Source organism: Lynx canadensis, chromosome A3, assembly GCF_007474595.2.
Source record: "Lynx canadensis isolate LIC74 chromosome A3, mLynCan4.pri.v2, whole genome shotgun sequence".
NCBI classification, from domain to species: domain Eukaryota; kingdom Metazoa; phylum Chordata; class Mammalia; order Carnivora; family Felidae; genus Lynx; species Lynx canadensis.
Genome location: NC_044305.1, coordinates 114651177 through 114677685, shown reverse-complemented (window position 1 = coordinate 114677685; position 26509 = coordinate 114651177). Strand labels below are relative to the sequence as shown.

At 49.0% G+C, this 26509-nt stretch overlaps 1 protein-coding gene across 1 annotated transcript in view; it reads right to left on the bottom strand.

Moving 5' to 3' along the window:
- LOC115510967 (xanthine dehydrogenase/oxidase-like) overlaps nucleotides 1–26509 on the bottom strand; it is a 61476-nt gene that overhangs the window by 24232 nt on the left and 10735 nt on the right. Inside the window, exons 6-17 of the mRNA XM_030311363.1 lie at nucleotides 25707–25768; nucleotides 22540–22608; nucleotides 22127–22213; nucleotides 20852–20993; nucleotides 18398–18490; nucleotides 17642–17793; nucleotides 16499–16592; nucleotides 14790–14899; nucleotides 12282–12466; nucleotides 10024–10198; nucleotides 8206–8289; nucleotides 6578–6747 (exon numbers count right to left, since the gene is read on the bottom strand). Of these exons, the coding sequence (XP_030167223.1) occupies nucleotides 6578–6747; nucleotides 8206–8289; nucleotides 10024–10198; nucleotides 12282–12466; nucleotides 14790–14899; nucleotides 16499–16592; nucleotides 17642–17793; nucleotides 18398–18490; nucleotides 20852–20993; nucleotides 22127–22213; nucleotides 22540–22608; nucleotides 25707–25768 (1423 nt within the window). The remainder of the gene's footprint in view (nucleotides 1–6577; nucleotides 6748–8205; nucleotides 8290–10023; nucleotides 10199–12281; nucleotides 12467–14789; nucleotides 14900–16498; nucleotides 16593–17641; nucleotides 17794–18397; nucleotides 18491–20851; nucleotides 20994–22126; nucleotides 22214–22539; nucleotides 22609–25706; nucleotides 25769–26509) is intronic.

Sequence of the window (26509 nt, the reverse complement as noted above, 5' to 3'; positions counted from 1 at the left end):
AGGAAAAGCGAGCCTGAGCCTGCCCCTCCCGCCCCTGTGCACCTTGCCGATCCACCCCAGCTAATACGCCAGATCCCCAGCACCACAAGCCTGGCAGTGTGCAAGTAGCCCAGATGGGCCACGCCACCCCAAGTGAATCCCGCCCGTAGGAGAGGGGAGGAGAAGGCACACACCAGTCTGACTGTGGCCCCAGTGGTGGGCTGGAGGTAGACATCAGGTCTGCGGCCCTGCCCACCAACACAAGTTATTCAAGACAGCACAGGGGAAGTGCCCCGCAGTCCCGCACCACTCCAGGGACTATCCAAAATGACGAAACAGAAGAATTCCCCTCAGAAAAACGTCCAGGAAATAACAACAGCTAACGAACTGATCAAAAACGATTTAAACAATATAACAGAAAGTGAATTTAGAATAATAGTCATAAAATTAATCGCTGGGCTTGAAAACAGTATAAAGGACAGCAGATAATCTCTTGCTACAGAGATCAAGGGACTGAAGAACAGCCAGGAGGAGCTAAAAAATGCTATCAATGAGCTGCAAAATAAAATGGAGACAACTACGGCTCGGATTGAAGAGGCAGAGGAGAGAATAGGTGAACTAGAAGATAAAATTATGGAAAAAGAAGAAGCTAAGAAAAAGAGAGATAAAAAAATCCAGGAGTATGAGGGGAAAATTAGAGAACTAAGTGATGCACTAAAGAGAAATAATTTACGCATAATTGGTATTCCAGAGGAGGAAGAGAGAGGGAAAGGTGCTGAAGGTGTACTTGAAGAAATAATAGCTGAGTACTTCCCAGATCTGGGGAAGGAAAAAAGCATTGAAATCCAAGAGGCACAGAGAACTCCCTTCAGACGTAACTTGAATCGATCTTCTGCACGACATATCATAGTGAAACTGGCAAAATACAAGGATAAAGAGAAAATTCTGAAAGCAGCTAGAGATAAACGTGCTCTAACATATAAAGGGAGACCTATAAGACTCGTCACCAATCTCTCTACTGAAACTCAGCAGGCCAGAAAGGAATGGCAGGAGATCTTCCATGTGATGAACAGAAAAAATATGCAGCCGAGAATCCTTTATCCAGCAAGTCTGTCATTTAGAGTAGAAGGAGAGATAAAGGTCTTCCCAAACAAACAAAAACTGAAGGAATTCATCACCACTAAACCAGCCCTACAAGAGATCCTAAGGGGGATCCTGTGAGACAAAGTACCAGAGACATCGCTACAAGCATGAAACCTATGGACATCACAATGACTCTAAACCCATATCTTTCTATAATAACACTGAATGTAAATGGACTCAATGCGCCAACCAAAAGACATAGGGTATCAGAATGGATAAAGAAACAAGACCCATCTATTTGCTGTCTACAAGAGACTCATTCTAGACCTGAGGACACCTTCCGACTGAGAGCGAGGGGATGGAGAACTATTTATCATGCTACTGGAAGTCAAAAGAAAGCTGGAGTAGCCATACTTATATCAGAGAAACTAGACTTTAAATTAAAGGCTGTAACAAGAGATGAAGAAGGGTATTATATAAAAATCACAGGGTCTATCCGTCAGGAAGAGCTAACAATTATAAATGTTTATGCACCAAACAGGGGCCCCCAAATACATAAAACAATTACTCACAAACATAAGCAACCTTATTCATAAGAATGTGGTAATTGCAAGGGACTTTAACACCCCACTTACAGAAATGGATAGATCATCTAGACACACGGTGAATAAAGAAACAAGGGCCCTGAATGATACATTAGATCAGATGGACTTGACAGATATATTTAGAACTCTGCATCCCAAAGCAACAGAATATACTTTTCTCTCGAGTGCACATGGAACATTCTCCATATAGATCACATACTGGGTCACAAAACAGGCCTTCATAAGTATACAAGAATTGAGATCATACCATGCATACTTTCAGACCACAGTGCTATGAAGCTTGAAATCAACCACAGGAAAAAGTCTGGAAAACCCCCAAAAGCATGGAGGTTAAAGAACACCCTACTCAAGAATGAATGGGTCAACCAGGCAATTAGAGAAGAAATTAAAAAATATATGGAAATAAATGAAAATGAAAATACAACAATCCAAATGCTTTGGGATGCAGCGAAGGCAGTCCTGATAAGAAAATACATTGCATTCCAGGCCTATCTCAAGAAACAAGAAAAATCCCAAATACAAAATCTAACAGCACACCTAATCGAAATAGAAGCAGAACAGCAAAGGCAGCCTAAACCCAGCAGAAGAAGAGAAATAATAAAGATCAGAGCAGAAATAAACAATATAGAATCTAAAAACACTGTAGAGCAGATCAATGAAACCAAGGGTTGGTTTTTTGAAAAAATAAACAAAATTGATAAACCTCTAGCCAGGCTTCTCAAAAAGAAAAGGGAGATGACCCAAATAGATAACATCATGAATGAAAATGGAATTATTACAACCAATCCCTCAAATATACAAGCAATTATCAGGAAATACTATGAAAAATTATATGCCAACAAATTGGACAACCTGGAAGAAATGGACAAATTCCTAAACACCCACACTCTTCCAAAACTCAATCAGGAGGAAATAGAAAGCTTGAACAGACCCATAACCATAACCAGCGAAGAAATTGAATCAGTCATCAAAAATCTCCCAACAAATAAGAGTCCAGGGCCAGATGGCTTCCCAGGGGAGTTCTACCAAACGTTTAAAGCAGAGATAATACCTATCCTTCTCAAGCTATTCCAAAAAATAGAAAGGGAAGGAAAACTTCCAGACTCACTCTATGAAGCCAGTATTACGTTGATTCCTAAACCAGACAGAGACTCAGTAAAAAAAGAGAACTACAGGCCAATATCCCTGATGAATATGGATGCAAAAATTCTCAATAAGATACTAGCAAATCGAATTCAACAGCATATAAAAAGAATTATTCACCATGATCAAGTGCGATTCATTCCTGGGATGCAGGGCTGGTTCAACATTCGCAAATCAATCAATGTGATACATCACATTAATAAAAGAAAAGATAAGAACCATATGATCCTGTCAATCGATGCAGAAAAGGCATTTGACAAAATCCAGCAACGTTTCTTAATAAAACCCTCCAGAAAGTTGGGATAGAAGGAACATACTTAAAGATCATAAAAGCCATTTATGAAAAGCCCACAGCTAACATCATCCTCAATGGGGAAAAACTGAGAGCTTTATCCCTGAGATCAGGAACATGACAGGGATGCCCACTCTCACCGCTGTTGTTTAACATAGTGTTGGAAGTTCTAGCATCAGCAATTAGACAAAAAAAGGAAATCACAGGCATCAAAATTGGCAAAGATGAAGTTAAGCTTTCACTTTTTGCAGATGACATGATATTATACATGGAAAATGTGATAGACTCCACCAGAAGTCTGCTAGAACTGATATATGAATTTAGCAAAGTTGCAGGATACAAAATCAATGTACAGAAATCAGTTGCATTCTTATACACTAATAATGAAGCAACAGAAAGACAAAAAAACTGATCACATTCACAATTGCACCAACAAGCATAATACCTAGGAATAAATCTAACCAAAGATGTAAAAGATCTGTATGCTGAAAACTATAGAAAGCTTATGAAAGAAATTGAAGAAGATATAAAGAAATGGAAAAATATTCCGTGCTCACGGATTGGAAGAATAAATATTGTCAAAATGTCAATACTACCCAAAGCTATCTACACATTCAATGCAATCCCAATCAAAATTGCACCAGCATTCTTCTCAAAACTAGAACAAGCAATCCTAAAATTCATATGGAACCACAAAAGGCCCTGAATAGCCAAAGTAATTTTGAAGAAGAAGACCAAAGCAGGAGGCATCACAATCCCAGACTTTAGCCTCTACTACAAAGCTGTAATCATCAAGACAGCATGATATTTGCACAAAAACAGACACATAGGCCAATGGAATAGAATAGAAACCCTAGAAGTAGACCCACAAACGTATGGCCAACTAATATTTGACAAAGGAGGAAAGAATATCCAATAGAAAAAAGACAGTCTCTTTAACAAATAGTGCTGGGAGAACTGGACAGCAACATGCAGAAGGTTGAAACTAAACCACTTTCTCACACCATTCACAAAAATAAACTCAAAATGGATAAAGGACCTGAATGTGAGACAGGAAACCATCAAAACCCTAGAGGAGAACACAGAAAAAGACCTCTCTGACATCAGCCACAGCAATTTCTTACTTGACACATCCCGAAAGGCAAGGGAATTAAAAGCAAAAATGAATTACTGGGACCTTACTAAGATAAAAAGCTTCTGCACAGCAAAGGAAACAACCAACAAAACTAAAAGGCAACAAATGGAATGGGAGAAGATCTTTGCAAAGGACATATCGGACAAAGGTCTAGTATCCAAAATCTATAAAGAGCTCACCGAACTGCACACCCAAAAAACAAATAAGCCAGTGAAGAAATGGGCAGAAGGCATGAATAGACACTTGTCTAAAGAAGACATCCGGGGGCGCCTGGGTGGCGCAGTCGGTTAAGCGTCCGACTTCAGCCAGGTCACGATCTCGCGGTCCGTGAGTTCGAGCCCCGCGTCGGGCTCTGGGCTGATGGCTCAGAGCCTGGAGCCTGTTTCCGATTCTGTGTCTCCCTCTCTCTCTGCCCCTCCCCCGTTCATGCTCTGTCTCTCTCTGTCCCAAAAATAAATAAACGTTGAAAAAAAAAATTTAAAAAAAAAAAAAAAGAAGACATCCGGATGGCCAACAGGCACATGAAAAGATGCTCAACGTCACTCCTCATCAGGGAAATACAAATCAAAACCACACTCAGATATCACCTCATGCCAGTCAGAGTGGCCAAAATGAACAAATCAGGAGACTATAGATGCTGGAGAGGATGTGGAGAAACGGGAACTCTCTTGCACTGTTGGTGGGAATGCAAACTGTTGTAGCCACTCTGGAAAACAGTGTGGAGGTTCCTCAAAAAATTAAAAATACACCTACCCTATGACCCAGCAATAGCACTGCTAGGAATTTACCAAAGGGATACAGGAGTACTGATGCATAGGGGCACTTGTACCCCAACGTTTATAGCAGCACTCAACAATAGCCCAATTATGGAAAGAGCCTAAATGTCCATCAACTGATGAATGGATAAAGAAATTGTGGTTTATATACACAATGGAGTACTACGTGGCAATGAGAAAGAATGAAATATGGCCCTTTGTAGCAACATGGATGGAACTGGAGAGTGTTGTGCTAAGTGAAATAAGCCATACAGAGAAAGACAGATACCATATGGTTTCACTCTTATGTGCATCCTGAGAAACCTAACAGAACCCCATGGGGGAGGGGAAGGAAAAAAAAAAAAAAGAAGTTAGAGTGGAAGAGAGCCAAAGCATAAGAGACTCTTAAAAACTGAGAACAAACTGAGGGTTGATGGAGGGTGGGAGGGAGGGAGGGTGGGTGACGGGTATTGAGGAGGGCACCTTTTGGATGAGCACTGGGTGTTGTATGAAAAAAAATTGACAATAAACTTCATATATTGAAAAAAAAAAGAACTGGAAGACTTTACTTACCTGTTAAGTTTTCTCGGTGTCCAGGTTACCATTCCTACAGCCTGTCTCCAGGCAGCTAGGAGCAGCAGAGGGAAAAACCAGTGATGGGGAGATTGGATCCCTAATCCAAGCAGTGGCAGCACCCAAGGGAGGGTTTCTCCTAGCTGCTCTGTTCAACAGGATATTTGTCTGATGCCCACCAGGAGATCAATGCAGTCTCTGGCCTGAACATCAAGAGGCAGCACAGCTCGGTGCTAATGCTGCCTGGCTTCAAACTCCCGCTTGGCTGCTTACCAACTCTGTGCCCTCGGGCACGTAACTTACCACCCTTGTGCCTCAGCTTCCTTATCTGGAACATGGGGATCATAACAGGACCTGCCTGTAGGGTTGTTTTGAGGAGTAGAGGTGCCAATGTATGTAAATCGCTTTAAAGGCCGCAGCAAATATTAAGTGCCACGTGAGTGTTGGGTATTAGTATTATTATAGAGGTGGCGATGCTTGTCATTTGGGCTTTCCAAATTCAACAGACAGGCACGGGTGGCTCTTCTCTGCTAGGTCCTTTGCAGACTCTGTCACTGATCATCATGAAAACACCCGGCTATGAATAGAGAAACTGCGAGCTTAGGCATCCCAGGCCAAGGTCACAGCTGGTAAACACTGGAACAGAGACTCAATCCCGGGTCGGTCTGACTCTAAGGCCACGCTCTTCCCCTTAGTGCTGACTCCAGTTCTCCTGAAATACTGCATTGAAGTTTAGCCCAATATCAAAGTGCAGAGCTGACCTGCTCCTGTTAAAAGCTCCTCACTGCTTTTTGGCTCAAGTGCAATGTCCCGGTTCAGCATTCTGAGGCTGTCCTGTTCTGGCCCCTGCCTATGCCTCCAACAGCATCCCTGCCAGGCACCACTGAGTCCCTAACCTCTCCCGCTCCTCTCCAGGCTGGTTTTCAGGTGAGTTCCCAGTCCCTCTCTAGACTGGAAGGCCCTGGAGGAGCCTCCCAGCACCCTCCTCCCTCAGGATATTTACTCCACTCACTTGATCTTGGCGTGGGCCCGGGTGCTGGTGACCAACCGGAGGGACAGCTCATTCTCGTAGCGAGGGATGTCGTCACAGTACACGGCCTCCCCAGATGCTTGCATGGCCGCGGCCAGGTGGGGCAGGGGCCGACCCACCATGTCCTCCTCGCACTGACCCTTGGGCACCTCCTGGAACAACATGGTCATCAGTCAAGCTGAGCTGCATAAGACACTGTTTCCCTACAGGCCTGGGGAAACTGCAGGGAGCTTCAGGCCAAAGCAAACCTGAGTGAAGACGGAGGAGGCAGGAGGGACACAGGGCAAAGGAACAGAAAGGCAGAGCAGAGGTGGTCATAGTGTCCCCATATGGGGGGAGAAAGAAATAACTAAAGAAGAACCTCAATGTGCACTCATGGGGGGTGGAGTAAAAAGCTGGTGCTACGTGCATCCAATCAAACGGTATGCAACTATTAAGACATACTTTTGAAGACTTTAAATTAGAAGGCAAGAATGTTCACATTACATGTAAACACAGGACATAAAACATTGTGTGTGCGTATGATGATTTGAATTCTGTACGGAAAATATGTATGTTATAAACATAGCATGTCAATGTCCATATATGCGTAGGAAAAAATGGAAAGAAGTCAACAAAAATATCATGATTTTCTCTTGGAGGTGGGATCTTGGGTCATTTTTGTTTTCTTCTTTATATCTTTCTGTACTTGCCAAAGTGTTCCAAAATGGATTTGTAACAAAATTCTGTTGCATGTGGTTTTTCAAAGACATAATAATAATGGCTAACATGTCACTGAGTATTTAATATATCCCAGGAGCTAATCTAAGCTATTTACTTTTACTAACACATTTAATCCTCAGAACCATCCTAGGAAACAGGTGCCATCATTAGGGACACTTGCAGGTGGGCACACTTAACTTGCCCAAAAGCCACACAGAGGAAGTGACTTGTCGAAGGTTACACAGTTACAAACTGGCAGAGTTTGAATTCAAGTCGTGGCAGTGGAGCCCAGAGTTCACACTCTGGACCACTAGCCTCTACTGCATGGTTCCACAATTTGTGGCCTGTGGGCCAAATCTGGCCCACTGCCTGCTTCTATAAATAAAGTTTTATTGGTACATACCACACACATTCATTTATGTATTACCTCTGGTTGCTTTTATGCTATAATGACAAAGTTGAGGAGTATCAACTGAAACTATAAGGCCCACAAAATCCAAAGTGTCTACAGAAAAAGTTGACCCTTTACCTAATGCTTCTCAAAACATTGCCATTGACAGAAAGTTGTTGTTTTGTTGTTATGGCCAGGAGAACTCCTGGCTTTGCACATCAGCCCCACAGAGGCACCAGAAAAGACAAAATCGGGACATTTTTTTTTTATTCTTTAAGGAGCAGGTGAAGATGAGAGTAATCCCAAGAGAGACAAAATTTAGGTAAGGAACGAGGAAAAGAGCTTCATTGACATTAATACGATTCCCATTTTCTTCACCGGATATTTATGCAAAGCAGTAGGAGCTTTGAGCACCCACACACGACTAAAGCCAGTCATTCACCAAAGGTCAGCATCATCTGATGTGCCCTTGCAGGGCACTGCCCTGTGAGATCAGCCATACATCAGGTATACTCACTTGGAAGAGCTGGACGTTGGCTGGAGGGTCTTTCTGAAAGAGTAAGGTGGCACTGGCATGGGTGGGGTCCAGCTTGCCACACTTCTGTGGAGGTAAGTTAACAGTAGTGATCATGACTAGTTCTATCATTGATCCCACCCTTGGTTGTCCCCAAGTGGCAACACTAACAACTGTTCCCCTCACCTCCTCATTGTACACTCCTCGTGCCGGCTGGATCTATCTCAACGTCAGAACGTGGGCTCTGAGAGCCCAGCATTTTATAACAGCCTCAGGCCCCTTCCCACCCCTGCAGCCTGCATGTGAATGGTTTGTGCTTCCTCCAACACACCAAATGGTTTCCCTCCCTCCTGCATTTATTCACGTTGCGCTCTCTCTCTCCTTGCCTTGCTGGAAACCTTCTTCCTCCTCGTTTCTATGGGAAATATTTAATGATATGGAAAATGCGCACAATATAATCTCAACAGAATCAGGGGAAATGGAAAATTCTATATGCAGCATGACCCTAAATCTGTTTAGAAAATGATGTGTCCAGATCAAAATAGGAAGATGACAGGTATATAGAGAGAGGGATAGATGGAGAGCTAGAAAGAGAAAGAGAAAAGAGAGAATGACAGAAGATGGACAAATGAATGTAGGAAAAAGATCAGAGGAAAAAGCAAGACTAGTAGCAGTGTTTCCTCTAGAATCTGAGAGAAAAGCATATTTAATTAAAAAGAAAAGTAATAAAAAAGTATTTACTTTAATTTCTTATTTAAAAAGTTGAAATGTTTTTTAATTTTCTATTTTAATTTTTAATATATTTCTGTGTTTTTAAGTTTGCCACAGGAAATGTATTACTCTTATAATCAGAAAAAACTCAAGGTGCCTGGGTGGCTCAGTCAATTAAGCATCTGACCCTTGCTTTCAGCTCAGGTCATGATCTCACAGTTCTGAGGTCCAGCCCCACGTTGGGCTCTGTGCTGTCAGTGCAGAGCCTACTTGGGATTCTCTCTCTGCCCTTGCCCGCTCACATGCACACGTGGACTCTCTCTCTCTGTCTCTCAAAATAAATAAATAAATGCTTTTTAAAAAGAAAAAGAAGAAAGCTATTAGGGATGCTTTTTAAAGATGGATTTCTGTCTGTGGTCCCCACATCTGTGGAAGCTTCTCTCCTTTGCACTCCCCACGCCATCTGCTCAGTTGTCACTCTAGGCTGGCCTTTAGTGATCACGTTCTCTCCCACACGAGGCTGCCCCCGGTGCCACGTACAATGTTATGCATAGACGGTGCAAAGTAAATGCTTACTGAACCAATATGAGGAGCTGGGCTTCCGCTCAGCCACACCCGTTCCAGAACGCACACCTTCTCAGTGACCACCGTCTCCTGACTGTAGCAGCACCTGTTACATTCTCATTCCACCCTCTACCTTCTCATCTCACTCCACATTCCATTCTAACTACAAAACCACAGTTGAAACAGCTAGCCTGTCAAAAGGATCATCTGGTCTACCACCCAGATCAGCAGATTTCCCAACTGAGACTTAAAGAGAGTTGTGACCTATTCAAGTTTCAAGTGAGGTAACGATTCAGTCGGGACCAGAACCCTAGTCGTTGACGCCCAGTTCAGTGTTCTGCCTCTCAACCATCCTGTTGGTTCCCATCTGCATGTGGCTCCCTGGGCCGTGTGTCCTTGGAGCAAAGCCTCCTCTGTCCTTAGATGTCAGAAGGGAGAAGCCAATTTACCACCTGGTCCACCGTACCCCTCCCTCAGACTGGCTTCTTAAATTCCCAAACAAAAGTCCTGCAGAGAGTCTGTATCTTGCCCGCACCCCACACTCACATCTTTCGAGTTCTGTATGCCCAGTTTCTGAAGCACTGTCAGGTAGAACTTGAAGAAGAAGCTGAGGGTGAGGGTACGCCGAAACTCCACCATGCCGCCAGGGGCGTCGGGGGCCAGGGACAACTCCTCCGCCAGGCCCGCACACACGTTCTGCAGCAGCTCCTCGTTCCAGAAACTGCCAGAGAGCAGAAGGTGGGAGAGCGCTCCTACTCAGCCATCAGAATCACTTGTGTGGGGTGGTAGGCACAGGGCGTAGTCATATGAAACTTGGTTCAAAATTTGGCTTGGATACTTATACTTGTGTAACTTTAGGTAAGTTACTTGCTTGAGCCTTAGTTTCCTCATCTTTTTTAAAAAACCTTTTTTTAATGTTTTTTTTTTTTTCTTTTTGAGAAAGAAGTCAAGCAGGGGAGGGGCAGAGAGTGAGGGACACTAGGAATCTGAAGCAGGCTCCAGGCTCCGCGCTGTTGGCACAGGCCCGACATGGGGCTCAAGCTCATGAACCCTGAGATCATGACCCTGAGATCAAGCCAAAGTCAGACACTTAACCGAGTGAGGCACCGGGCACCCCTCAGTTTCCTAAAATTTAAAACTAGACACAATTTGGGTGCCTTGATGGCTCAGTCGGTTGAGCACCCAACTCTTCATTTCTGCTCAAGTCAGCCCCACTTCTTTTTTTTTTTTTTTTAACGTTTATTCATTTTTGAGACAGAGAGAGACAGAGCATGAACGGGGGACGGTCAGAGAGAGGGACACACAGAATCTAAAACAGGCTCCAGGCTCTGAGCTGTCAGCACAGAGCCTGATGCGGGGCTCGAACTCGCGGACAGCAAGATCGTGACCTGAGCTGAAGTCGGCCGCTTAACCGACAGAGCCACCCAGGCGCCCCCAGCCCCACTTCTTAAGATTCTCTCTCTGTCTCTCTCGGTCTCTCCCTCTGTCCCTCTCCCCTGCTCTTGCTCTCTCTCTCTTTCTCGCTCTCGCTCTCGCTCTCGCGAGATATATAAAATAAATATAAAAATAAATATAAATAAATAAATAAATAAATACAGAAATAATACAAATAAAAATAGACACAATTTTAAAACGACCACAAAATTATACTAATTAAATCTATTCAGTCCTTATAATGCCCTGAGCAATGTCCTCCGTGCTTTTTACGAAGGATCACTTTTCATTTCCATGTAAAAGTGTAGCATGGAAAATTTGTATACTCCTTTACCGATGAGGAAACTGAGGCACAGGAAGATTCGGTAACTTGACTTCTCTGAGCCGTCTGGGAAGTGTTGGAGCCAGGCATCGGAACCAAAGAGCCAAACGCCCAACGCCAAACGTAAGCCTTATTTACCCATCTGCTTATTGGCAGCGTTACAGAGGCCAGCGCTGGGGAAGGGCTCGGGTAACTGCTGCCACACACTAGCCATAGTAGTAGGAGTAGCCACAGTCAGAGTGCAGCGGGAGTGGCAGCAGCAATACCGTAGGAGGGATACTAGCAGTGGCCGAACAGTAGCAGCAGAAGTAACAGCCGTGGTAGAAGCGAAAGCAGAAGGCGTAGAAGTCGTGGAAAGAGGAACAGTGGTGAGAGCAGTAGCAGCAGCGCTGGCGACACTGTGACTAGTAGCGGGAGGAGCAGCAGAGGCGCGACCGTGAGTCGTGGCGAGAGTCACGGTGGGGACACACACAACAGTGGCAGCAACAGCATTAACACAGTGGCAGCAGGAACGCCGTGGGCAGTACTCTCGGGAGGAGCCGCAGGAAGAGTAGAGCCGCAATACGAGCATCGGCGGTAGAGAGACCGCAGTGGTGGCATCGCTGGGAACAGCAGTGGAAGCCACAGCGGCAACACTAGTCCGAGGGGTGACGGTGGCAGAAACAGCAGCAGTGGCAGCAGCGGGAAGAGGAGCAACAGAAGGAGCAGTACCAGTGTGAGTAGTGCCAGCCGCAGTAACTGGGGTAGAGGCCCAGCCGTGAGAGCAATGGCAACGGTGGCCGCTCGTGGCCGCAGCAACGGCGGGCCCAGCGGCACCAAGAGCAGCGGAGCCCTAGCAGGCAGGGTGGAACCGGCGCAGCCACAGCCATGCTACCAGGAATCGAGCTACGGGTAGCGGCAGTCAGGGTAGCAGCAGCGGTAACCCCGGTGAGGGCGGAAGCCATGGCTGTAGCGGCGGCAAGAGTAACGGCGCCGGCAGTCCCGGCAGCTAGCAGCACTGCGGGAGTCGGAGCGGCACTGGCCGTTTCACTCTGCCGGCAGCTCTCACTTTGATATCTGCTTCCGCGTGGTCTTGAGGGCTGAGACGGTTCTGTCGTGCATTCCGCCGTAGCAAAGGGCCAGCTCCTTCACCTGCGCGGTTCCCGGGTTGAACAGGACCCTCATGCCGCTGGTCACCTTGGCGATGTCATCTTCTCTCCGAGAGGCCTGCTTGAAGGCTGAGAAATACTCACCCTGCAAAACAAGAGAAAGGTTCCTGCTTCTCCCCTGCATTTGCTACAACTGCAGATGGTGAGGCTGAAGCACGGGGGAGAAAGGGCAGGTGAAGGGACAGGGCCATCGCAACCCCGCAAGGGGCTGCCGGTGGGACTCAAAGATGTGGGCGGCGCCGACTGTCCCCTGCTCAGCACGAGGCCCGGACAACACTCCCAGCATCCGGGAAAGGGGCGAGATTTCCCCTGTCGGTCAGGAACACCCAAAGTCAAGGAAAAGGAGAGCAGGGTTCTCTCAACCAACAGCTGGGAAGAGGAAAGACATGTTCACAAAGGCTGCTCAGGGTCCCCCAGCCCCCAGTCCTCCCATCCTGGTGCCCAGCTTCAGAGCCCACCCAGCCTCTCGGCTGTGCCCAAACCTCTGTTGGCTTAACTGCCTCTCGAGCAGATACAACGAGATGCCACCGGGAGTGTGAAACGCACCCTCACCCACGCCTGTGCACGTGCTCTCGCTAGCTTGTCTCTCCCACTGGTCTATTGTTCACGGTTAGAAACCTTGCCTCCTGAAAGAATGAACCACACTATGAAACACTAGCTGCCTTTGTGCTTTGAGCACACATTTCCCGCTGGGCTCCAGGCAGGCCCTGTCTGTCAGGATAGGAGGCCCGCGTGAGTCACTTTCCAGGTAAGAACGATCTCACATCAAGCCCTTTCTGGCCAGGTTCTGCTGGAGGTCTGAACCCACCTGGCACCGCAAATTCTGATTAACGTCAAAGGCAGAGGCTCAAGGGAAGCGTTGTTGAGAAAGCCCAACGAGGCTCACTGTGGACGCCCACACTGGCCACAAGCTTCTGTTCGAAGAAGTCATGGGGCTTCCTCCTGACCATGACGCTAGTCCGGATTCCCGATGTCAAGCATGGCCCCGGGACCGTGAGCCTGGAGTCTGCGCTTGGTTCTGGAACAGGACTGTGCCAGTCCACGGTGACGTGTCCACTGGGGTGCCACACCATGTCAGTGTCAGATTGGCAGCTGTCCTTTCTTGAGAAAGCCTCCCTACTTCTGGGTATTAAAATCTCCTTTCTGTCATGACATGTTTTTTGTTTTTAAAGATTTTCTTCAGTGTATTTATTTATTTTTGAGAGAGAGAGAGAATGAGCAGAGGAGGGACAGAGACAGAGAGAGAGGGACAGAGGATCTGAAGCGGGCTCTGTGCCGACAGCAGAGAGCCCGATGTGGGGCTTGCACTCACGAACCGTGAGATCGTGACCTGAGCTGAAGTCGGAAGCTTAGCTGACTGAGCCACCCGGGCGCCCCTATGACATGTTTTTGGCTAATGTCCCTATCTGGCAAAATAAAAACCGGACTCTTGTATGTCTGTTCCCTCCTCCCTTCTCCAACTCATAATTAAAAAGAGGAAAATTTACTGATCTGTGAAATACAAAAACTCTGGGAATCACTGCTCAAAATGGTCTATAAGGACAAGCTAGAAAATCAGTTAAGAAACCACCTCAGGGACATCATGGCTCTAATTTAATTAGCATTCTCATTAAGGGGGCAAAATTAGCAAGGGCGAACATGCCTTGTAACGCGCGCTCAAGCGCTACCTGGGTAAAACTCCTAATACTCTCCATTACAGCTGCTTTCCCAGCCTCACACAGATCACTTTTCTACACGGCCCATTATGGAATGTGTAGCTGGTGAGGGAGGAGAGAAAGGCACCTGGTGACGACACCACGGGCCCCCAGGAACAACAGCGAGGCAGCCAGAAGTGCCCAGACTTGCCTCAACAGGACAGAAAAACCTCCCATGAGCAGAAATGCAACCACGCCAACTCAGAGCAAGGTCAGCAAATAAACACCTCATCAACATGTGTGGGCCTGACCCCCGGGCAGCCCCTCCACTCAGCGTGCAAGCCCCAGTCTCCTCTGACCTGGGGCAGAAGTGCTCAGTGGCTGGATGTGCTCTTGAAATCATGTTGCTAGCTACCAGATGGAGATCCCCACTGGTTTCTGGACATCGGCCTGGAACCTTAGGCATACCTGATTTCAAGCCTCACAATGACCTCCCGGGTAGGTAACACTGTGTCCGTTTTACAGACGAGCAAGCCGAGGCTCAGAAATCTGAAACGATTTGCCCAGGATCATGTGCCATGAGTCCGTGGAATGCCCTCTTCCCTGCCCTGAAGCTCTTCATTGCCCAGAGAACACTATGGCTGGTGAAAGGCAGTGTTCAGAGACTTTGTTAAAGTTGAGAGATGCTGAGCTTGGTCCCCGAGGCAGACTCTGGTCTCTTGTCTGGAGCCTCGCTGCGGTAAGAGTGGTATGGGACGCTCCTGAGCAGCTCACCTCCCTGCTGTAGGGGATCTCGATGGAAAGCAGTATCTCCTCCGGAGCTAGCAGGGTCTTTCTGTACGCGGGGAAGAAGGTGTGATCCATCCGAACCGTTCTCCTGGTGCCTGTACACAGGCCGGATGCAGAGATGTGAGAAAGCAGAGAACGAGGCACCGGTAAATTCCCCATCCTGGTCTCTGGTACCCACAGTCAGAGGGCAGTGCTGGCACAATTAGGGCCAAGGTCCTCCATCTAAAATCCTTACGCAGGGATGTGCTGGTGAATGTTTAACAATGGACTATGTGTGGGCGGAGGGAGTCCTGATTTGCAGTACTTGCTAATTTCTACGGTATCAATACTCCCACCGTAGCCAATTTCAGGCTCCCGGAGTGACATCAGTGAACATGAAGTTGGAAAGAGGGTAGCAAAGAGTTGACACGACACGCCTGCTGTCCTCTGAAAGGACTGCCTCCAAAGGTTGGCCATGGCTGTCTTCTGGGAACTTGGATTTCAGCAGATTCCCCGATAAGATGACTGACTGTGTCTACACAACTGTTCATACAAACAGCATGGTTTATGCTGAACATCTGCTTTCTGTCCGGGTGCCTGGGCTTTTGGTACCTGCCAAGAAGGGCTATGCAACCAACCCCCCAAAAAGCCCTAGCTGTTCAGTCTCTGACGAGCTTCCCCGGCAGACAACACTTCACGTGCGTTATCACAATGCAGCTTGTGACTGAGGGAATGACGTGTGTCCTGTGTGACGCCACCGGGAGAAGTCTCTGGAAGCTTGTGCCTGGATTCCTCCAGACTGTGCCCCATGTCCCTCTTCACTTTGCCAAGTTTACTTTGTGTCCTCCCACTTAATAAGTCATGGCCTTGAGTATGACGATAGGCTGAGTCCTGGGAGTCCTCCCTGACTTCCCAGGAGTCATCAAAACTGGGGATGGTCTCGGGGCGCCTGGGTGGCGCAGTCGGTTAAGCGTCCGACTTCAGCCAGGTCACGATCTCGCGGTCCGTGAGTTCGAGCTCCGCGTCAGGCTCTGGGCTGATGGCTCAGAGCCTGGAGCCTGTCTCAGATTCTGTGTCTCCCTCTCTCTCTGCCCCTCCCCCGTTCATGCTCTGTCTCTCTCTGTCCCAAAAATAAATAAACGTTGAAAAAAAATTTAAAAAAAAAAAAAAAAAACTGGGGATGGTCTCGAGGACCCTCCAACAGGACGGTGCATAGCAGCATATCATTACTTAGCATTTCCACTCTACAGATATAACAGACAGGAATAACTCTAAGGGCATGGGCAATAGTAAAATAAACTCAAATATTAGGACGTGATGAATTTTGAGCACTTATTACCTTTATTTTTAATGTAATTTATTTTATTGTAAGTTTCTACAATTCAATTTTTAATAATGGCCATGTCTATCAAACACTCACAGACTCCCTGAAAATCCAGCTGTGGGCTGTGGCGGGCCAGTGCATTCTGGCTCCAGCACACTACTAGGTAAGGCTTCTAGGTGACAGATCCTGTTGGGAATTCTTAATAAGGAAATGGTCTGGCTCTCCTGGCCCCCAATCTGGGTATATCTCCCTTGCAGTTCCCAGGGATCCAAACCTTAGGACGGCTGGGTCATTGACTTGTGGGCCCTGTCTCTCCAAAAAGTCACCTATCTTGTGAGCCTTCTCCCCCGTGGGGCCCTCTTTCCTGACTTGCGCATGACGTAGCTCTCACCTGTGGACACGATGGTCAGCTTGGCCCCACTGGCCATGAACACAGGGTTGAGGTCAGAGATGGGGCTGGCGGTGATGATGTTCCCTCCGATGGACTAGAACAAGCAGAGAGTGTGCGTGAGAGCCCAGCCCACCCAGGAAAACCTTGCTCTCACAGCAGGCTGCAGAACTCAGGGCAGGTGGGGGACACCTGCTCGCTGAAGGCACAAGACCGGCGTAACTGAAGCATCCAGAACCACGTGCAAAACCTGAGATCCGAACACTTGGGATTGGATCTCAGCTCTAAAATTTACTCGTCGGTAATGTGGGTCAGCTCCTTGAAATCTGCTCAATTTCATCCAAACGTTTTCTGAAAGGGTTGAGGTGGTTTATCACATGATGCAAGCAAATACTTCCTGGAAGTAGATTCCCACCCAGCTGGAGAATTTAGGGGAGCTTTCTGAGCTTCTGTCCACTCAGCCACAATCAGAGGTGTCAGGTGCTTGGGGTAGGGTGAGGGAACAGGGCGGGGGCTGTTTCCTTTGGGTTTTGTTCTAATTGAAAACAACAAAATAGAATGGACGGGGTGGCTTTCCTTCCCCCCCCCCACCCCCGCCAACCCTACACCGTCAGCTGTTGTGAGCCGCCAATGGTCCTGGGTGTGTGAATGCCGCTAGCAAATGGGGAACCTGGGGGCTAGTCTGGAGTTTAGTTGTGAACAGTCCACAGCTGGACCCCTCCCTCCTCTCTGGGGGTATCTACCTCTGGCTCTCCCCCCAACGATGAAAGGTAGTCCAAGACTACATTTGGCTCAATCTCTCCTCCACTTGCTGATAGCCTCGGCCAAGTTCAGGAACAAGGTGGGCAGGAGGCTCCATCTTGCCAACCTCAGGGGTAAAGACTGAGGCACACAGCATGTGTTTCCAAGAGTGACCCGCAGGCCCCCTTCCCCAGAAGCACCTTTGGGGCTCCATCCCAGCCCTACTGAGTCGGAATCTCTGAGAGCAGTGCCCAGGAAACTGCATTTTTAACAAACACCCCACATAGCGCTAAGCGCTAGAGTTTGGGGCGCACCGGATCTTCAGCAGAGGACAGACTAGCGCATCTGCCTCGTGACAAAAGGCCCCATGACCTCAGCCTTGAGGGCTCCTGAACAGGGACTCACCGCCACAGACTTGACCTGCTTTCCAGCAAACCAGCGCAGCTGCTCCAAAACACCTTTGAACACCTCTGTTTGGTGGGCAGGAAGGTTGGTGACTGCATCGAGCAGCGTCTTTTCCACAAAGCTCAAGGGACACGAGGCTCCGAAGGAGATACCTGGGAACACATGCACAGAAAAACAGCGATTCCCTTCACAGTTCAGAAAACACTTGGACACACAGCCCCTACCATGCTTTACTGGTACCTGAGTGACGATGAACCAGCTCTCACATCCTTATAGGGATGAGGAAATTAACGCCCAGAGAGGTGAAGTGACTTGCCCCATGCCACCCAGCTAATACACCAGCCAGGACTCAACCACAGCCCTCTTGATCCTACAACCAGCATGCTCTCTTCTCTAAACCAGTGGTTCTCATCTCAATACAATCAGATCTCTGAGGGAGAAGTCCTGTTTCTTTAACAAAGTACCCAAGACCTCCCACACTGACCCCCTTCCCCTATGAGCGATTCTAATGTGGAGCCAGGATTGAGGATGACTGTGGAGAATCTCACAGCCCCCCTTGCCCCCTGGCAGTCTGCCACAGATGCTCAGTGGAGGAAGGCAATGAAGGGCGTCCCTGCTCCCCACGCAAGGCAGCTCCAGGAGAAGCAGGTGGCAGCGGAGCCAAAGGATAGGCTCTCCTGGCACCAGCCACCCCTCCCAAGGGACCCATCCCCAGCATCCCAGCCTTCCGTGGGCTCAGGGCAAACCCCTCCTTACCCTCAGGTCCATGCTCCACTGAATTCAGCTCAGGGATCCAGGCTGGGCAGACCATCTTAGGAAACAGCTTATTCTTAAATTTCATCTCAATGCCTCGAGAAAAACAAGAAACCCGAAGTTAACAGGCTACTACCAGGCGGGCCTCGGCATTGTTCCCACCACGCACGCAGGACCTATGACATATTCACGATAGCATCATGCTCTGTGGGTGTCTTAGGACTGGCAGGTGCAGGAGATAAGATGTGGGGTTCAGTACGGTTTCCACAATATCAGCCGGCAAACTGTGTCTTTCTCTCCCTCCCCCCAAAAATCCTAGTGGAATTCAGATGAGATGAAATTCTTTTTTGCCTTTTGATTTCTTTTATCACCCAGAAAAGCTTCCTTTTTTTAAATGTAGCTTTCTGACTCTGTGCTTGGGCCTTCAAACACCTTCAGATTTTCTGCTCTTCAGTAAGGAGAGCCTGCTTGATCCTGTCATACACACTTCGCACACATGGAACCACCATAGGCCCTGCTGACGTGTCTTTTAGTGTTAAATGAGATGAAATGGGAATTAACCTGTGTGTGTGAGGTTGTGTCTGTGTGTGGGCAGGGGTGGGGGATAGTAGATGAAGCCGCAGCATGCTAAAATATGTCAGGAACCCGTGTAAGCACTTTACATGTTTTAACACATTAAATCCTCACAATAGCCTTGGGAGATACTGTGATTTTCAGTTTATAGGAAGAGAAACTGAGGCACAGGAAGGTGAGGCTCTTGCCCACATTACACAGCTAAGAACAGACAATTCTTAGAGTTGGGGTATAATAGTCCTAATAACACGAAAGTCTAGCATTCAGACAAAAAGGAAAATCGTCTGAGAGAGAAAACATCAAATCTGCCTCCTGGTCCCCGACATCTGCCTGAGCAGGACTTTGCAGGACCACACGTCTCTACCGGCCTTCTGTCAAGTTAGAAAGGTCTGTGAGCAGACGCCCCTCTGTTCTGTTCCTGAGACCTGGTTAGCTCTGCACCTCCCAGCCCCTCCCACAGACCTACAGATGGGAAGGTTCAAAAAGAAATGTCTGCCCATCCTCCCCACCCTCTCGGGGGCTATTCAGAGTGTCTGATGGGTGGCCCAGGCTTTGCGGAGTCTGGCCTGTTTGAATACCGGTTCCCAGGATAAAGACTGCAGACAGAGGCCATCCATGGCCTGTCTTGACAAGGTTCTCTCTATGCCCAGCTTCCCCAGCACCCTACCCTGGCTGTCAGTGGTTACACTGCTGCATGTATGTATGAGGGAGAAGGGGTGAGGCAGAGGGAGTGGTCGTCAGAAATTCCCTCTCACTTGGAGCTCATGAAATTTTTATGGATTCCCTTCTATTAGAATCTAACTGGGTCCAGGATGTTAGGTGACCCATGACAAGGAACATGTCACATGTCAAAGGAGATCAAAGACTCTTCCAGACAGTCGTCCTCCACTTTAACTCATGCTGCCCTGGACCCCAGGGCCACAGCTACGCAGACCCTCAGGACCACATCACCTGAGGCACATCTCACGTGTCCACGTTAGTGCAGCTGGGGTCTCTGTACCACACCTGTGCTCACGGGGCCGGGGCCGCATCTGTACTCTGCTAGCTTAGAGCCAAGCCAGGCCCTCCTCTCTGTGTCCTCAGATCCAACAAAAACCCAGGACCCAGGGGACTCTTTCCAGATAATAGCCAGGAGTCTCCCACAGGATGGTTGTGGCGGCTTAAAAGTATGTCGATTGCCCCGAAACCAGAGGTCCTCTAAGACCTTGGCTATGCCACGATCCTCTCCTTGGAGCCTCCCTGGGCTTGGGAGCCAGCAAAGGAGAAAAGGGCCAAGCCGGCTCCAGGAATGGATGGACCTTAGCAGCGACCTGGGCACCTCTGCTTTCATCCCTTCGAGCATGGGGGAAGAGAGCTACACATCCCTCAGCCACCCTGGCCCATTCACGTATTGTGAGCTTCACGTCCCAGGTGGTGGCAGGAACAGGGCCGGTGGCCACAGTCGTGGGCAACACAGACACAGTCACATTGGCACATCTCTCCTTTGCCTTTACCACATCACCCCCCAGAAAAAGTGGGGGACAAGAGAATGTCATTTCTGGAACCCCTAGCATCTGTCACTGGCCTAGAACCTTACTTCCACGGCTCCCCCCTCACTTCCACTGGGAGGTACTCCAGAGAACGAACAAAGACACTGATCTGGGTAGCCCAGCTCCTCCCACAGTTCCCGGCACATAGCCGGCACCCGACGTGTTTCCGGAGAGCGGTCAGTAAGGATCTCATCCAATACTCAGAACAGCCCTTTGAGGAGGTGTTATTCCCCTCTATATACAATGGGAACCAGGGCCAGGGGAGGAAAAGCAAGTTTTCTGAGGACACACAGCCAGCATGGGGTTGCCCAGGCAGACTGGCCCCTTGCAGGCTGCAGGCCGGCCCCGCTCTCACCGATCTCCGTGTTCCCCACCACCAGCTTGGCCTCGGGGTCCTGGGCTTTGAGGTCCAGCAGCTCCTGCAGGGTTGAGGCCTGGATCCAGGTCACTCGCTCGCCTTCAAAACGCAGCTGCTTCTGAGGAGTATCTTTCAGCCTCTGGAAAATGTAGTTTCTTGCCACACAGTCTCCTTCCTACGGCCATTCCCTGATGAATTTAGGTCCCCAAAGGGGTCTAGTCTTCTACTGATTCGTTCAATACTGAATTCAGAACGAGGATCCAGGTCCGGGGAGAAGGGAGGGGAACTTCCACGTACTGAGGCAGGGAGGATGTGGCACACACATGATCTCACTTAGGCTTTAGGAGACTTCCGGGGAGGAAGCATCGTTAGCCCCACCTTTCACAGGTGCAGGACGAACCTGAGGACCCAGGAGGTTATGGGACCTTCACCTGCCACCAGGTGACCTGGACTGCTCTGACCAAATGCCCAGGTTCAGTGCAGTGCCCTCTGTCCCACCCCTGCTGTCCCCAGCAGGTGCAGTGGACAAGGTGTGGGGGGGACGAGGTAGCAAAGGAAGGGGTGTCAGGAGGGAACGCAGCAGAGGCTGGTTCTAGTGTGTGAGGGGTGACCTGGGGCTGGGCGAGAGAAACCCCAAATCAAACTGACAGTTTGCTCAAGGTTACACGATCCAGAGAAAGGTGTGCTGGTGGCCTGCCCCAAAGCCCTTCCTTCTGTCCCATTGGACTCAACAGGCTGTCTTCATGTGCTCAACACCCCCCAGGGAATCTGCACTCGGGAACTTAGAGACAGGCACGATTCTTTCCTTGCCATGAATGTGGGAGCGAAGAAGCAGAATCGTCACGGTGGGAGGGTGGGTGTGAGAGTGTCCTTAAACCAGAGCAGCGAGCCATGCGTTGTGCCCTCTGAGTACAGCTTTGCTTCTTTGTTGTTGGTTTGTAAAACAATGGACTGCTTCCAAGGAGGAGAATGGGTGCTAAGGGACTTACTTTTACATTCGACGTAGCCAGGTCAGCAGATGCTTCTGGAGCACCTGTTACTCTACACAGGGTCCTGGAGGGATCCACTCTCTGTGCTCAGAGTGACATGTGTGCGACAAGTGTGGGTCCCTTTGGGAGTATGTGACAGAGGGACTTGACCTCCAGTGTCAGAAGGAGAAAGGAAACCCCAAAGGACAAGGACACAAAGGTCCCCACTGGTATGAATAAAGTGGGTCTCCAGGGGCTCATGGCACACAGACTTAGCGGGGCCTCTCCGCGGGGCATCACCTACCAGCAACTCTGGGGGGAAGATGGGCTCCTGGGTGGGATCCAGGGGCGTGAACTCCTCCGGGTTGAATAGAGATGGCGAGAGAGTGATCTGCTGGGAAAGGGAACAGATGAGTGATACCTCATCTCCTCCTCTAAACGCCTGTATGATCTACCCAATCCTTTGTCCAAGCGAGCTTGTTTGCACCTCCCCACCCCCACCCCAGGAGGCTTGGCGGGGGGCCGTGCTGCTCCTGGGAAGCAGGAACAAGGAGGTCTCCCCAGAGGCCCCGGGGCTAATGTGCACATTCACCCCCCGCTCAGGGTGGGCATCAACGTTTCCTCTTCTGGCCGCACTGCTGAGGTTGTGAAGAGAGTCCGCTGCTCCTTGGATCTGAGATTGGCCCCCAGGCTTCCAGGAAAGGAGGTCCCACTCACCTTGTGGTCTGTCTTCTGGTTCATGCAACAGTTCAGGTCGTTCCCACTTCCTCCACAGCACCCACCATCCTAGAAAGATGACAGATATTCACACAGAAATATTTGCAAAGAGATTTCACAGAAGCTAAAGACCCTGGATCGTGAATATTCAACGAAACTGAGGCCTGCTGCTGCGCCAGCATCGGTAGAAACAGCCGCCAGCCGCTCCCATTCCACTGACCTCTGCGCAGACGGAAGACCTCTGCTCTAACCACTCTCCCTTTCTTGGTTGATGGAGACTAAGTCACTCACGACTAGACAAGTAAGATCTGTCCTGGAAGCACCAGGAAATTTTGAGAAAATGTCTCTATTAAAGCTAAGTCCTACTCTACCAAAACATATCTTTAGGTCCATTTTCCCCCTTTATTCTCTGGGCCCCCAAGAGCCTCTACTTCCACATCAGTCAAGCTCTGAGGGGACCCGGATGGCCTCTTTCCAGGCTGGGGTCTGGTGGAGCTCCTTCAAAGCATGTCTGGGACCAGTGTTGGGTTCAAAGAGGTGTCCAGCCAGTGTGCCAGATGACCTCACGAAAGCTAGACATACTTCCTTCCTCACTGTGATCCTATGGTTGAGGATGGGTACAGGTCTGATGACCCATCACCCTGGGGAAAGACTAGCTCAAGATCTTTCAGGGTGCCAGGGGCAGAGCACAGGGTAGAGCTCCCAGAACGAAGGAAATCAGGGTGGGGAAGGGGTGGGTCCACCTGAGTGATCCGTCCTGAGAAGACGGGAGTCTCAGCTGAGGACCTGGGAGACACTCTGGAATCATGGAATCATGCTCAGAGGCAAAGGTGGGAGAAACTCCCAGACAATGCCCCGGGCACGCCTCCAAGGCAGCCAGTTCCTACAGCAGCAGGTCTGGGGTGGCCCTTCTGCACTTGAATCATGGGAAACACCATTCCGTGCTGCCAGTTCCCAAGGGATGAGTCACACCCCACTAGTGGGCCCAGGAAAGTCCCCAAAGGGCCACGGAGGCTGAAAGTATGGCCTTTAAGAAAGTGCTGTTAGACCTGTCACCAACAGAGAACCCTGCCCTGGCCTCAGCCCCTGCACGTGCTGCCCCGTGCACAGCCGCCTTCTGCACAGCCTTGCCTTGGACGTCATAGTGCTGTCTCCTCTGGACCCTCCCACCACGGCCTTGCCTTTTCCTCTGGAAGAAATAAATGTCCCTGTAGTGTCTCTTCTCAGCTGTCTTCCTGGAGAGGGGTGATGCAGGAGAATCATCAGGCCCTAACCAAAGCGAGGGAACCTGCATACAGCAAGCCATCGGCCTCGCTCACCCGGTGCTTGGCTGGGGAAGGACATATTTCACCAAAGTACCCTTTCTGGATGAAGTGTCAGCTCATTCTTCCTGAAACTGTTCTTCTTGATAATCCATTGCCATGGCCATGACATAAATTACTGGGATGTACAATAATGTGTCACTCCCTCAATGTCTAATGTCAATGAGGTTGGATAAGGCTGGGTTTTTCTCCCCTGGAGAGATATCTCCTTTTTTCAGCATACTAGACTACTAGGCTTGTGCTCGTTTTACTGTTCCTCCATTTCCTTCCTTGCTGCTAGATGGACAGTGCCATTTCTTGCTGTGAACAGTGTGCCTCCTTCCGGCAAATCCTCCTCACTTGCCTAATGTGTGCTATGGGCATGAAAATGAGGTAGGCAGGTTTGTTAGAACCGTGGGTAAAGTCAGAGTTCAATGGCTCTGAATAAGACCTTGGGGACAGGGGTCTCCAATGACTGGTGTGCATGAGCTTCTGAGCACACACTGTGTGTGAGTCATTTGGGGAGCTCAGGCCACTCAGCTCTACACCGTCTGGCAGCTGGTCGAGGACCATTTCAACGATGACAAAACTCCAACCCTGAGAAGGGACATAACCATCTACTACACTCAAAAGCCCTTCACTTTTTCAGAAAGTAGGAGGGCTGATAAGATTGTAGCTCTTTGAGAAGCCTCTTAAGAAATAATTACGTGGGCAAGATTAACAATCCTTGGCTCTCAGGGAAGCTTGAGCAATTTATGTGGATCAAATATTGCGTGATAGAAGAAATACTTAATATTTAAGATGTGCCAGGTACTGTTTAAGGGCTTTACAAGAAGTACTTTCCACAAACACTATAAGAATCATTATAGGCATTATTATAATTTTGTAATATTATTATAATTATATATGTATTATTACAACGTTATAATATTGTATGTGCCATTATAATCCCCATTTGAGAAACAAGGAAATTGCCCAGGGTCATACATCGGGTAAGTGAAAGACTAGGATTTGAATGAACCCAGGTCTGCAGACTCCAAGACTGGAGGAGTCTTTGGATCTTTTTCATTTAAATCCGCACCTCCTTGTTCTTTGTCATCAAACGCCTTCAGCAGAGTGGGCTGCCCTCCCTCCCATAGGCTCTGTCTGTGTCTCCACTCTTTGTGGTCATCTGGATACAATATCCTTTTCCTAATGTAGCACCCCGAAAGGTCAGTGAAAGGCATCTGACTCTGCCCCCAACCCAAAATTAAATTGAGATGAGACGGTTTGATTGGGGTCAGAGTCAACTCGACCCTGTTGGGGGGTCAGGTAGAAGCTGGGGAGAGAAGCCAAGAAGGGAGAGGCCAGCCCTCTGTCCCCCTCCCCTGGCAGATGGCAGGTGTGTGTCGTGTTTATGTAATCAGTGCCCGCACAGCCAGCCCCAGACTTCTCCCTCGGAGGTGTACGAACACTGCAGGGATTCACACTGTCTGGAGATCTCATTAGCAGGTTTATAGGCCCCGCAGAGTGCCAACCACGGAAAGCAGCTCGGAGAGGAAGGAGGAGAGGCGCAGCTGCGGGGTGGGCTGGGTTGTTACTTAACACCAGGGCTCAGCACCTGGGCCACAAGAGCACTGTCAGACCCAAATGCCCCGGAGGAAATTAGCCTTGGGCATCGGTGCCTCTTCCAGGAACAAGCCTTCCCTGGAAGGGAAGTCCTCGTGCTACTGACGTGGACGGAACAAAGACAACAGAGTCCAACGCAGGTAGATCCACCAGCTGGCCATCCCCCCTTTTCCTCTTCCTCCAGGGGCCCTTGGATCTCTCCCAACTGGGATTCTGGAGTGTCGCTGCTTGAGGAGCTGTCCCAGAGCCCCCACTTACCCTGGCGAAGGTCCGGAAGCCCTGGAGGATGGGTCTGTAGCCCGTGCAGCGACACAGGTTTCCTGTGGGCCAAGGGACAAAGCTGCATTGTCAGCACAGGCACCGGGGGCAGGTGAGGGGCTTGTGACTTTACTCCTGGCTCAGTTGAATACTCACTTTACATATTCTGTTGTCTCTGCCTGGAACACCCTGTCCTCCTCCTCGTATTTCTGACTTCAAAACATCTATCACTTCTTCCAGGAAGCCTTCCTACACTGCCCAGACCGAATCAGGTGTCTTCTGAGCGCTCCCCTGGTGTCTGGTCATGGCCTTCTCAATGAGTTTATCAAACTACATTATAATCTCTCTTCCCATTCAGACTGCAAACTCCGTGAGCGTAGAGACCATCTTTCATCCCCTGGGACATCCCTGTGTCCCTTGTACCTTGTATAGTGCCTGACATATGATAGGACTCAATACAACTGATTGAGTCGATGATGAATTGAAATGGTGAAAGATGCAAGTCTTCTCTGTTCAATTCAGAGGCACAGACACCATGCCCAGGGTCCTGGGCCCATTCACAAAAGGCCAGGTGGGAAGCCAGTTCCTGCCCAAGGCTCGGAATCACAGCCACCTTCCTCATTAAGTGGCCTTTGCAGGATCCTGTCTAATAAAAGCTGAGAAGAATGGAAGCCACGTGACTAGCCTCTGTGGAATTTTCCACATGATCTCCTCCTGTGCCAACCAGGCAGTGCCACCCCATCCGAGCGCTGAAGGACACCTCGGGAAGATGAACACTAAGGCAGGAGACCCAGGAGGTCTCC